Below are 13,642 nucleotides of genomic sequence, written 5' to 3' on the forward strand. Positions count from 1 at the left end.
TAGAAATTTAGCAAGTGGAGAGAAATGGTAGCATTGATGGTGCTATCATTTCCTTCCTTCGTATTTGATCATTTTGATAGTCGGTTTATGTTTGCGACACATCTCTAGATCTGTAAATAATATCTATAGTTGATCCTGGCCCCATTTACATTAGACCTTGAGTATGGTGTTGAAGCCTGGGTTCGAGGTCCGATTTGTATCGTATACCTGGACCAGGCCCCATGATTTGAACCCAGCGATAGACTAGGATCCAGGGAGGATCAGACCCTGACCTCAGCGTTAAATTTTGTATTGACAACACAGCACCAATGGGGTTGGGATCAGCTGTGACCTCTTACTCTCATTGATGTTTTCTTGTGTAATCTGACTCGAGAGCCCCATTGTCTACATCGTAGACTGCACTTTTTGTCATGTTTTGCGGAACTAGATAGGACCAATATGACAGCGCCCTCTATTAATTTGTGCATGGCTGGAGAGCACCATTTTCTACTTCAAATAGGATATGTACCATTAACAAGGATACACCACAATTATTGATGTTATCCGACTCCACCCCACCATTAACTAAAATTTGAATGCTACCAAATCCAAGGTCAATACAAGAGGGAATTATATTATTCTTATGTTTTGGTGTCTCACTAGGAAACTGTGACATATCACCTGTTTGCTACAAGTTCACTTTTCTTTCAAATGTGACAAGTTTCACCAATGATTGTGTGCAAATCTACACAGTGGATTTGGATGCAAGGTCCACCAGGATGCTTTAGATTAATTTGCTCTTTACAGCTAGGTCAAATATTATAAATTACATGTTGATTATTACATTCATAATTACCTTATTTTCTTCTCTTTCCCCTTTTTTTCATGTGATTTGTTTTTCTTGCTAGGATATAACCTAATTCTCGGCATGATCTGCAACTACCAAGCATTCTGCATCCGGAAACTACCGGGACAGTTTAACGACTCCAAGAGTATCTTCTTTACGATCTTCACTTTAATCATCATCTGTTTCATCATTGTCGTGATCGCCCTGTCAACAAATGGTGTAGTTACAGCCATCGGAATGGGTGTGATAATGCTGTTTGGAGGTTATTCCAGTAAGTTGGTGCTGCTATTTAAAAATAAACTTTATTTCAAAAAACTCAGCCAATAATTCTATGAGACAGCACAATTGACTTATTTTACCTCAAGGTGAAATTTTGTTAGTCAAAGCTGATTTCCTTTGCATAATTTTAAATTGAAAAGAATGCAATATCTGACAGCTGTCATATGAAAAAATATGGATTATCTGGAAAGGCTAATTTTGGTTGCTTTTTGTAAAAATCAAATTTGACTTGTGATGTTTCAACAAAATTTTGTTAATGGAACATTGCTTTTAAACTAATTGAAAATCTCTTATAAATGACTAAATAAAGATTTTGTCACAATCTTCTCAGGTTTATGCTTTTTATTTGGACATAAGATATGGGTAGTGTTATTCAGGCCGAAACACAATGTCCCTCAGTCAACTTTCGATGCAGTGCTTAAAAAGACGTCGTTGTCACCAGTGCCCACTACCGTCGATTCTCATTTGGTAAGTAAGCAGGTTTATGTGATTTGTAGCTTATAAGGTCTTTATTCGGTTTACATATTTCATATAAGTATCATCCTCATTCATGTACAGTTTGGAGCCTTGGTCGAAAGAGTGATGGATATGACAACAGATCTACCAACCTGTCTTTCACAAAAATAAGATGTACAAGTTTCCATCCCCGCCCAAAAAATTGTTTTGTAACCAAACATTTGAAAAGTGGAAATTTGGAGAAGGTACTAACTTTAGGGTGAAGGCATGCTGCAGTAGGGAGAGAATCAGCCTGAAAGTCAGTTTGGTTTCATATATAATAATGCCTCTAGTTAGCCAGATTATCTTGAAAATGTGCAAAGTAACTCCTGATTTTGTGAAATAGAAAAGTGAGTGATTTGGTTCTGCTCTAGCTCTCCTTAATATCAGAACAAGGTCATCTGCCATAACGGCACTTCCGTGATGGTGAAGTTGGCAAGATGCCAACGACTCATCAGCAGAGGAAGTGGTCAGATACTGTACAGGGGGCAAACTCTCATAATGTTGGGTTTAGGGGGTTAAAGGTCTGCCTTTGGTTCTGAACGATCCTCAAACTGAGACTGTGAGCTTGATTTGAACTGGTACTCATTGTGGATCCTCCTGCATGTATGAGATCAGTTAGAGTAATACCAGTGGGGTTCACTTAGGGTTACCATATTTCTTTGGTTGAAAAGTGCAATACCGTGTCCTAGGGGAGGAGGGAGGGGTATCCACTCCCCCTTTGAAGGAAAAGTTTGAATCTTAATGGGATGTATGCCAAATGGTGGCATATTTACAGCTTTATACAGGAGTTAAATACAGCCAGATATTTCATAAACTTTTCATTTTTACTAGAATTTTCCTAAGTGAAAGGTTATTAATTAGTATGGTTTAGCCAAAAAGGATGAACCATTAAGCTTAACTCACACCTCTCATATAGTATAGTGTGTTTTTGTGCCAGTGTTTGTTTGCATATCGAAAACCAGTGATACTTTTGAATATCTCATATATACATATTAGTTGGTCGGCGAAAAAATATATTTTCGTTGCCAAGGCGGGACAAACCTGATTAATTGGGAAGTAAGGTAACCTTTTGGTTTGCTGCAATTAAATGTACCTGTTGTGAAGCTTCCAATATTGGAAATTATTTACTTTTCTCTTTTACTTTTTATTGTGTGGGTAATTTGTACTGTCTCGCTCAACAGGAAATAAATGGAAATATGTGTAATGGCCTCGAAGCTAACAAGGAAGCAACTGATGACGAAGACGACAATATTTTTGACTCTGGGAATTACAGCGAGGTTTCTACCCTCGGGGAGGATGACGACGATCTGGACCACTTCCTGGAAGAGGTCGCACAGCTGGAGGAAGAAGTGCAGTCTGCTAAGAGGGAGAGGCACGCCTCCATCCAAGAACTGCACCAAATGAAGGAAGACCTCAAAGAATTAGAAGAATCGTGAGTTTGCTTTTCTTTGTCGTTGTGAAGATGAGTCTGTGTGTTAAAAGGTATTCATTCATGTAAGTTTGCAAGGTTTCGTAATACTAAAAACCGGTTTGTCCCTAGCAAAAACAAACGAATATGGCTCAAAAACCTTTGTTTTTTCCAGTATTTGCAATTTTTTTTTTTTTTTTTTTTCGGTTTTTTTAAAATAAAATATAGTACCGAAATTCGGTCGGCAAACAAACAGTTTCGGTACTAAAACCGGTTTCCCGTGCAAGCTTGAACTTCAATATTGGTATATATTGAAGAAGTATGTTAAGAAGTCCTTGTTAAGAAATAGTCCATCTCTGGTGCAGATGAAAGGGTGGAGAGGCTACGGTTAGGATGATGTTATCAAGAAAATGTGTAGACATGGTTCTATCCTCCAACAGATGAAAATAATATATAAAGTATAGATAACAGTATTGGGTAGGCCGGGGGGGGGGGGGGGTGGAGGAGGGTTGTAGGTGGGGATCAAGATAAAGTGTACAGACAGCTAAACTGTAAATGTTAATTGCAATATAAATATATGTACGTTTGATTTTATCAGCATTCAAATCCGAGAAATTTCTGTAATATGTCTTCTTCTTTAGGCATGGCAAGGACCTGCAAAGAATACGAGATTTGTGCCAAAGAGAAAGACAATCGGTAATAGCAATTCTGGAAGAGGCAGGCTACTCCCCTGAAGAAATACAGGCTAAGATTGAAGAAGTGGCAATGCAGAAGAGTCGGAGTAACTCATCTGACCAGGTTAGGAAAGTAGTAAATGTTAGGAAAGTAGTAAATGTTAGGAAAGTAGTTAATGTTAGGAAAGTAGTTAATGTTAGGATAGTAGTTAATGTTAGGAAGTAGTTAATGTTAGGAAAGTAGTTAATGTTAGGAAAGTAGTTAATGTTAGGATAGTAGTTACTGTTAGGAAGTAGTTAATGTTAGGAAAGTAGTTAATGTTAGGAAAGTAGTTAATGTTAGGATAGTAGTTAATGTTAGGAAAGTAGTTAATGTTAGGAAAGTAGTTAATGTTAGGAAAGTAGTTAATGTTAGGATAGTAGTTAATGTTAGGAAGTAGTTAATGTTAGGAAAGTAGTTAATGTTAGGAAAGTAGTTAATGTTAGGATAGTAGTTAATGTTAGGAAAGTAGTTAATGTTAGGAAAGTAGTTAATGTTAGGAAGTAGTTAATGTTAGGAAAGTAGTTAATGTTAGGAAAGTAGTTAATGTAAGGAAATTAGTTAATGTTAGGAAAGTAGTTAATGTTAGGAAAGTAGTTAATGTTAGGAAAGTAGTTAATGTATGGAAAGTAGTTAATGTATGGAAAGTAGTTAATGTTAGGAAAGTAGTTAATGTTAGGAAAGTAGTTAATGTGAAATCTGAAGGGAGGAAAAAACTATGATGGTTAAACACTCCATGATCAAAGCAACTCACTTTTTCTTTAGTATCCGAGTCATTAAGAAGGACAGAAATAGTTAGAAATGAGCTGTCATGCACTCTTGATATGACCTTTTAAATACCTACAAACCAAGTAGCCATGGCAACATATAACTTGAACGTGGCATGATAAACTAGTCCTGTTTAGCTACTGCAGTTTGCAGTCTTGATAGTTGCCACAATCTGATAGTATCATAAACTAATTTTTAAAGAATAGTTTATTGAAAATACCTGAAAATGATAGCTGTTCCTACCAATCAGTCCACTAAACAATGCATAAAGATCTTAAACCATTTAAAGTTCATTTCCTTGACTTGTGCTTGATTATATATTTGTTTCTATTGTATTGAATCAGTTAAATAAGATTAGTTAGAGGAGTAATCAATTGTAGGCACATAAATCACTAGGTTTGATGTATAGATGTTTTCAGTATGTGTACATTCTCATCCACAGAGTAGGATAACCAGTCAAAGTAGTAAAAGCTTGTAAATTAGGAGAATGTATCACATGGCTTGGGTCAGAACGATGGAAAGTTTAATCAATTTTAGCAAGCCATCTCTCTGCCCGCGTGACAACGAAATTCATCGCCAAGTGGATTTCAAAACTGACGATTTACCTAGAAACTTGTATGTTTGCATCTTCCAATTGCATTAGTCAACAATATTTTCTTGTAGATACTTTCTCAAGGTTGCTTTCTCAATCTAGTATGAACCATTAAATTGTTAATGTTGTGTATGTATTATTTTTGATATTGACTAGTCTTGAATAGAAGTTGTACTTTAATGGTTTTTTCTCTCTCCACAGAGTGACCAGTCACCGCAGGAAAAGTTTGAGGCTTTTGAAAGTGAATGGAAAAAACTGAATGGAGAATCCGAGAATTGTCTTACTGGTTATCAGAAAATGCAAGAGGTTTTGTAAGTTAGCAACCTTTGATTTTAATGTTGTATTATTTAGGGATGTGGGAGGAGGTGGGAGGGGGGCAGGGGAGGGGGGAGGTGGACAGTGACTGAGAAAGTAGAATGTGAAATTATTACCAATTTGTTTTCAGGGACAATTTTTACAGATATTTCATGTCTAACCATTTTGCCAATAAACTAAACAGCAAATTTTGTTGTCCGAAGAAATGTACCCAAATAAACAGAGAGACCATTATTACACTGTCATAGAGATGTGTAGGTTTGGTGAATGGAACAGCAATATGTACACTGTAGGGGAGATGTGCAGGTTTGGTAAATGGAACAGCAATATGTACACTGGAGAAGAGATGTGTAGGTTTAGTTAATGAAAAAGCAATATGTAGACTGTAGGAGAGATGGGTAGGTTTAGTAAATAGAACAGCAACAGGTACTTTGTAGGAGAGATGTGTAGGAATGGTGAATAGAATACCAGCTTTGCAGTGGGCCAGTAAAGCTCCCCCCCGACCTTTCAGGTGGATCATAGGCCTATACCACTATTTCTGTTTTATTTCAGTATCTCTACGGTAATGGAGGATGGTACCAATATATCATTTGACCTATTTGGGGGTATTTAGTTACACTGCAATCTGAATTTGATGTAAACAACTAGTTATTTGCATATAGAGGGCGACCTCCAAAGCTGAATTTGGAGGTCTCAAACCAATTAAAAATTGTTTCCCTGGTTGTGATAAAGTATTCTTTGCTGAAACTTAAAAAACCAACAAAAAGTTCACAGTGTGTCAGACTGTTTCGTAGAGCTTCACAGCTTGTTGCTATTTATTATTTTGAAAAGAGCAGAGAAACTGTTTGCTAGAATGGAATTGGAACCAGAGACCTGTAGTCCTGAGCTCTGTTGTTGAGACTCACACATTTTTAATATTAATTATGTTTTTAAAAGATGAATGGGTTAATCATTCATTTAATTGTATTATTTACCTGACCGGCAGATTTCCAAACAGTTTTGATGATTTGAAGGAAAATGGAACCTCTGAACGGAAAGAGAAAGTTATGGAACCAGAGACATTAGATAGTACTACGAATATCAGCTGATAGTTCATCAAAGAACCATCAAACCATGTGTGCTGTTAACCTAGCTGAAGATTGCTCACCTCATCAAAAGCAGTTAAGCAGAAATCTTAGTAATATTATGATATTTTTTTAGCTTGTCTAAATATTACTCCATATGTTATTCTAATCTGTAATGTATTTTTTTAATCATATAGGGAAGATTATTTCCTTGTTTGGGTCTTAGGGATATCTCGAGATCAGGGATGCAACCACCATTTTAGTAGGGGGCTAGGATGATAAGGACCCTCCATTTTGTCAAAATGGAGTACATGTGCTATGATCACAAAGGTGTTACATTTTGAAATGTTTGTAACAACGTTGTAGAATATTCAACAGTTTATGCTCTAACGTATACACATGTTGTATATTGTTGTACAGAATTCTACTTGGTTGCATCCCTGAGATCTACAGAATGTAAGAACAGCAGCTTGGTGGAAATTCTGGAAAAACATATTACAGATACTCCTTAAATATTTCATCAACAGCAATTGCTGGAAAATTATCTTTTATCTTTTGACGTAAAAGAGTTTTAAGTAACATGCTTTCCAAACAAGTGCCAAAAGTTTGTAGCCTAATCCTGAACCAAAGTTTGTTTATTCAGAAAAGATTTTATGTAATAATTAAAGTTTTGGAGACACAGAAATTATTAGTTTGTGAAAATAAATATGTTTTTATTGCAGAATTTGTCACAACACAATAACCGTTTTCAGAAATAATTATTTGAGGTTTGGTTTGAAAGGAAAGTAATATCATAGTATTAAACTGGAATATATATTTTTGTTATAAATGTATGAGCATGAGATTAAAACTTATGCTAAGAGAATAAGTAATTGCATTCCCAAAGAGGAGAAACATAACAAGGTTTATAGATTTTGTAATTACAACTGAAATAGAGTTGCTTGCCACAAAGCTTTAGTTTGCAATATTGCTCCTAGAGAAACCAGTTTAATCTAACCATTATATAAAACGTTTTTTCTAAGTCTTTAGGATGTTGAAGTGCAGTGGTACATTTCTTGCTTTAATTCCCTCTTTCATAGAATGAAAGTATTTAGCACAAAACTATGAAAGGGAGAGACCAGGGGGACGGAAAAGAAGGACAAAGAAAAAAGGGGTTTACTGCCATATTAGAGTTGGTAGCAAACGATAGTAAGAATGGTAGTAGGAAGCAACTTCATACCTTTATCTCTAACAACAAGTACTGCTTCTGTTTCATCTATAGGCAGCTTTCTGGTGGGTTGGGGGTGGGGCAGGGGAGGTGTTATAGATATGTATTGAAGAGTGTTAGGGAAGCACAACATTAGCCCTTAGTTAAACACATAGTTATGTACAGGTCAAACTATATCTCTTGACGAGCTACATGTCCCTTGATTTCTGCGAGCTACATGTAGACATATTTATTTCAGTATACATGTCCACACGAATGAGCTGTACTGTGTAAATTATTGTCAGGACTAACACAAACTGAACAATACAATGACCATAGCTAATTCATTGGAGATTTTGAAACTGTTGCCAGCAGTTATATAAAAAAAATGAAATTCTAACCTCCCAAGTCTGTACTTTGCTATACATTTGAAATTTTTCCACCAATAAGTGATTCAAAAAGTTTGACCATTTTTCTAATTTTAATTGTTTTGAACCTTTCTCATACTCTCTTATCTTGCGATTCTATGGAAACGTTTTTGTTTTTTGGTAGTTTGCTACAAGAATTACTGAAAACATTCCTAACAAGCTATTTTCTTTCACAATTACATGATATGACTTCTCTATAAATGGCCTTTGGGGTGCACTTTGTATCACAAGGGTTATATCTTATTGTCATTTTAGACAATTCGTCGTGTTTTCATAAGAAAATTTTGTGTTATAGATATGTTGCAATGGTCGCTGTTATTTCCCTTGATACTGTTGTGTGGTAAATGATCACACAATCATGATGATGTACTTCTTTGCCATAATTTTAGCTAATTAGCATAGTTGGAGGAAATGTCAGGAGGCATGCTCCTAATTCATATTTTGAATTGACAGTCTGAAATATGAATTATCATATTCTGCAAAATGGCTAAAATTTTGGCAGAAAAGTACATCATGAGTTTTAAACTACAAGACTGTACCAACAAAGAGTGTAAAGCTAGGGATCAGTACTGTCGTGTTTGTAATATACTGCATATTGAGACATTAAGAATTCTTGAATGATCTATAGATGGCAAATAGTGACAAGAATTTTTTGTTGTTGAAACATAAAAATATGCAGTGGTCCTTCTGTATGTCTATTTAGTCTTTATTTTTATTAACATATGTGATGATAGATATATGTAATATATAAATATGTAGATGTTAAGTATTAAAATCCATGCAGTGCCTTATGAGAAATGACTGATATATATATTTCTTTCACTCGTTCGTATACGTGTGATACAATCGTGAATTGAGACTTCACGCATTGATTTATGTTCCATTGTTTGGAATGTAAATAATAACTGTTATTTCCATTAATGAATACAATATGTTTGTAAATGAACCAATTTCAAAGTCATTTGTAAGCAGAATGGATGGTTCCAGCTCTCCTGTGTTGACAAGCGGAGTGAAGTTCTAGTACAATGATAAGTATTAGATTGTTACAACTTAAAGGAGAAGAAGACCGAAGAATCAATCTTTCTCTGATGTGATTGAGGTCATTGTGAGGACCAACTCACTCATATAGCTAAGGATAAATTGTGCTCAGTATGGGAAATTTGGGGGTTTAAAGGTTGTGTCATGTCGCTGTCACTTTGTCAATGTATGATGTCGTTGTGTGATGTCACACTGACGTCACAGTGACACTAGAAGTGCCTTATTGTGATCCACTTGTGTAGATTGTCTTTCCATTATCAAGGGTCGAGCAAAAACATTCCATGTTATTTAAGAGATAAGAAATTTGTTTTAAAATGTTTAACAAAGTCGTCAAATAACTGAACAATGTCTTAAAAGAATCACTTGAATTTAATGAATTAATATTATAACATTATTTTGAAGAAAAGTGTTCTACTGTATCTCTACAAATGGTTTTGATATTTAGCCATGTCACAAAGTTTGTTTGCTTATTACCATTCTTGTTGCAACAGTAGTGAATATCCAAAAGTTGTCAGTTCTTGGCAAGGGCGTAGGAACCGGGGGAGGGGGGCTGAAAATTGTGGAGGGCGGAAGTATCATTCCGCCCCCCCGGTTCGCAAGTCAGAAAACCCCTTTTTCATTTCCAAATGAGAAAAAAAATCTCATTTGGAGCACCAAATTGCATCTAAGGCCAGGTGAAAATACAAAATTAAGTTTACAAAATGGAGTGGGTGTTGAAGTGTGCTATATTGCACCAAATTGCATCTGAGGCCACCTGGAAATGCAAAAGATTCCAAAGGGGAGGGGGACACCCCCTCCCCTTAGACCCCTCCCCCAGGCCGGCCATCAGTCTTCAGCCCCCCCCACTCAAAAGTACCTTCCTACGCCACTGGTTCTTGGCCATATAGTTTGAAGTAGCAGTTCGGTAAATGAGCGGGAATGCAAATACTAATAAAGCAGTTATATTACCTTTTGTACTTGTAATTAAATATTCCCCCCACCCCCCCAATTTTTTTTTTTTAAAGTTGTGTCTAGTGTGTCACTGTACCTTTAAGATTGCTATAGCTGAGGCAGGTCTGCCAAATAAATCTGATGAGAAAGGCATTACCAATTGTTGCAAGCCATGTGCTAATAGTTTACAAAAAGTTGGTAAAATGATTTACAGGGTTAATATTGCTGGCATTTGTTAAGGTCAAAGATTTGAGAATATCCCTATTTTAGTTTGAAATTTAAATTTAATCAGTAATAGTTAACTAACTTGTCATGTGCAATACTTCCTTGAAGAGGAGGAATGATACCGACCTTAAACAAGAACTTTTCAACCATTTTAATTTGTAATTTTTTTCAAATAAGTATTATGCTGGTTATGAGAATGTTGTGGTTATTTGAAATTTGATTCATTTTTTTTGTCCCTGTTTTGTTTGTAACATATCAAAATTTGAATGAGTGGAAACAAAATTGACAGAAAGGATGTATTTATTCATTAAAAAGGTTTTTCATAAATATGATGTCAAAGAAACATAGCGATATCTCATAATAGATTTGTTGAATCTATTCTCACGTTTTTGTTCTTACTCTTATTTTTTCATGAAGGCTTCATAATGTAAATCCTAATACATGTATCAGTTTTAATATTGATATACTCTATGGGTATAATCCCCCAGATGCAACAACTCTAATATGTGAAAACTGGATATTATGAATTGTCATAACCATGCTTCCTTTCTCATCATTACTTCCAACCAGAAGTTACTTTCTAAACAAATCAATTCACATATACCATACATAGCTCAGACATACACACCACATGTATCAAGACAATTCACAGATACCACATACATGGGAAGGCAGTTCACACAGACACATATATCAGTACCCTATTCATGGACACCACATAGGCCAATATCAGAGCACAGTTTCACATACACCACTATATCAGAACCATTCACGGACACCACATATATCAAAGAAATTCACAGATACCACATAGATGGGAAAGCAATTCACACAGACACCACATATATCAGTACCTAATTCATGGACACCACATAGGCTTTATATCAGAAAACTGTTTCACATATGCCACATATATCAGAACCCAGTTCACATACACCACTCAGATCAGAACAATTCATGTACACCACTTATAATGGAAAGGAATTCACACAGACACCACATATATCACTCAGAACAAATTTCACATAAGATCGTCTCACACTGCTAATTTTTTTTCACTACATGTTCATCTCGTTGCAGTGGAGAAAGTACCTTGAACCTTCTATTGCAGCGGTTCTCGGTATAGGCGGTCCGCGAAAGATTGCAATGCGGCACGTGACAAAAATGAAACATTTCACAATTTTTGTGAGCGAGTATTCTCGAGCCTAGCTGTGGGTCTCACCTCTGGAGGGGACAAAATTCCACGTCGTTTCGTTTACCTGTACATATGTCACCATGTCGAATTTACAGAATCCAAAAAAGCGGTGTCAAAATATGAAGTTTAATAACATATAAAATTCATTTTTACGTATATATTATACTCCAGATAATAATTATTTGTCATAATTGGATCTAAATGTAAAGAAAATGACTGCAGTTTGCAGAGTTTTTTTGCTCTACGAGTTGTAGGAAGTGATGACGACAAACAAAAAAGTTTGGTACGGAGCCATGGCCACACAAAACGTCACGTATTCGCCGAGTTGACTTTGTTGTGTACGTAATGACGTATGTCATACGAACCATCAACAGAGAGCAGCTATAATACTACCAATGATATTTCACCTAGCTTTGGATATATTTGATTCTACTGCATCAAACGATACTATACATACTATACCTTTCGAGATTCGGTAAGTTGATGTAAACTGTCACTAATATTTCTTAAAAATTCCTGAATTTCGCATGACTGTTAGGCGAAGGTTAAGAAAAGAAGTGGCTCTGCGGGACGAAAGCAGTTTGCTTAAATCACGATATCTTGGTCTTTCGGGGTCTGGAATTTAGGCATAAGTTGTTCGCAATACCGTGCGAGATTAGCGAAAGTAGCCTAGCAGTAGCGTTACGTAGTAAGACATAACGTTAACCTTACATTGCAATGTGACATTGGCTAAGCTACATGGCAACCAGTTCGTCAACTAAAATGTTTTGGGCGGCACTGAGACAATTGCTCTGACCAGAATCTCCTAAGAGAAATTTCGTGGTATTGCTTTGTTACCCCATTTGAGAAAATTGGGTAATGAATGAATATAAATGGACCACTGCCACAAATTATGCTAGGCACCTGGTAACTAATTCTAAGTGAGTCACAGGCCTGCCCAGCATGTTACTTGTACCTGTTACTGCCTAGGCTATGTACAGTAAGTTCTAAAATTAAGAGTAATAATTAGCTCAGCCTCAGTTAGGCCTTACCTAGCTAAGACTGGTTTGTGGTGCATGGTGTACACCTAGCAAAGTAGCCTAACGTTAGGTAGCCTAGCCTATAAATTGTATAACCTTTTTTGAGTTGCATGATTTGAATCTTCATTATGGCAGTGGTAAACCTGATGTAGACTAGCTAGGTTTAATAATATGTTAGGCTTAATAAAATTGAGGTGGCAATGAAGAAGTCATAAAGTTAGGAAGGGACTTTCTCTAGTGCTTTCCCAGATTATTTTTATCATCTTGGATTTGGTTTCTTAAAATTGAAGAAGAACATACAATGTACATGTTTACAAGTGAAAAATAAAAGTTATTTCTGCACCAGATATTTGTGTGCGGAAAGTGATCAGTGGAAAGTATGGGGTGCCGAGAGTACAGAAACTGCCTAAAGTCTACCGTGTAGATTCTCATCGTAGTAAACATACTACTAAAGACTTAAATTGAAGGGTAATAGCGTATGAAATCAGTCTCACAAGTAAACTTCTGCAGCAGCTTTACTTCCCAAACATAATGACGCATTACAGGATTAGCCTAATGAGTAATGGATGTTGCATCTTTTGAAAGTTAGACCAATGAATTATTTATGAGCAGCAAAACAATTTCTCTCTCTGGGATAAGAAATTTGTGAAAATAAAGGTAGCCACCTACAACATTTTCCATATTCTGTCCTGTATACATTGGTTAATTGAGGTAAATCATTATAGTAGCACCGTAGTGGAACTCATATGATGATACGAACGAGTGGGAGGACGTAGTCTTCTCTCTCACTTATTGGCTATGCGGGCTCTTAAGGTCTTAGGCAGGAGCACCACACAGGCATACAACACACTTTGCTCTATCAAGCTACATTTTCATTTTCATTTTCCCTTTGCTCTATCCAACTGGCGATATTTCTCGCTGAACATTAACTGAGAACCTGCTACTGCTTATTGATGTAGTTCTTGCCTCTCGTGTCTTTCCCAAGTATTCAGAGGTCCTCGAAAACTCAGAAAACTGAAATGCAATATAAAAACAAACTCTTTCAGCCTTATGAAATTGTCCAGACTCTCAAGCACTACGGCCCCGCGGTTGGCCATCTTGGGTATTTCGCAAAACGGGTATACGATGCAGATGCCGAAATGAGCACACACACTGCT

At 36.2% G+C, this 13,642-nt stretch overlaps 1 protein-coding gene across 3 annotated transcripts in view; it reads left to right on the forward strand.

Moving 5' to 3' along the window:
- The window catches only part of LOC139974781 (metabotropic glutamate receptor 4-like), a 45,922-nt gene extending 35,267 nt beyond the window's left edge, over positions 1-10,655 (forward strand). For all 3 annotated transcript variants that reach the window (XM_071982198.1, XM_071982199.1, XM_071982197.1), the window contains 6 exons: positions 888-1,097; positions 1,437-1,573; positions 2,785-3,035; positions 3,653-3,809; positions 5,287-5,396; positions 6,386-10,655. In XM_071982198.1, the coding sequence (XP_071838299.1) occupies positions 888-1,097; positions 1,437-1,573; positions 2,785-3,035; positions 3,653-3,809; positions 5,287-5,396; positions 6,386-6,488 (968 nt within the window). In that variant the 3' untranslated portion in view covers positions 6,489-10,655. The remainder of the gene's footprint in view (positions 1-887; positions 1,098-1,436; positions 1,574-2,784; positions 3,036-3,652; positions 3,810-5,286; positions 5,397-6,385) is intronic.
- The last annotated feature ends 2,987 nt before the right edge of the window (positions 10,656-13,642 follow it).

Source organism: Apostichopus japonicus, chromosome 10 (genome assembly GCF_037975245.1).
Source record: "Apostichopus japonicus isolate 1M-3 chromosome 10, ASM3797524v1, whole genome shotgun sequence".
In the NCBI taxonomy this organism is placed as follows: domain Eukaryota; kingdom Metazoa; phylum Echinodermata; class Holothuroidea; order Aspidochirotida; family Stichopodidae; genus Apostichopus; species Apostichopus japonicus.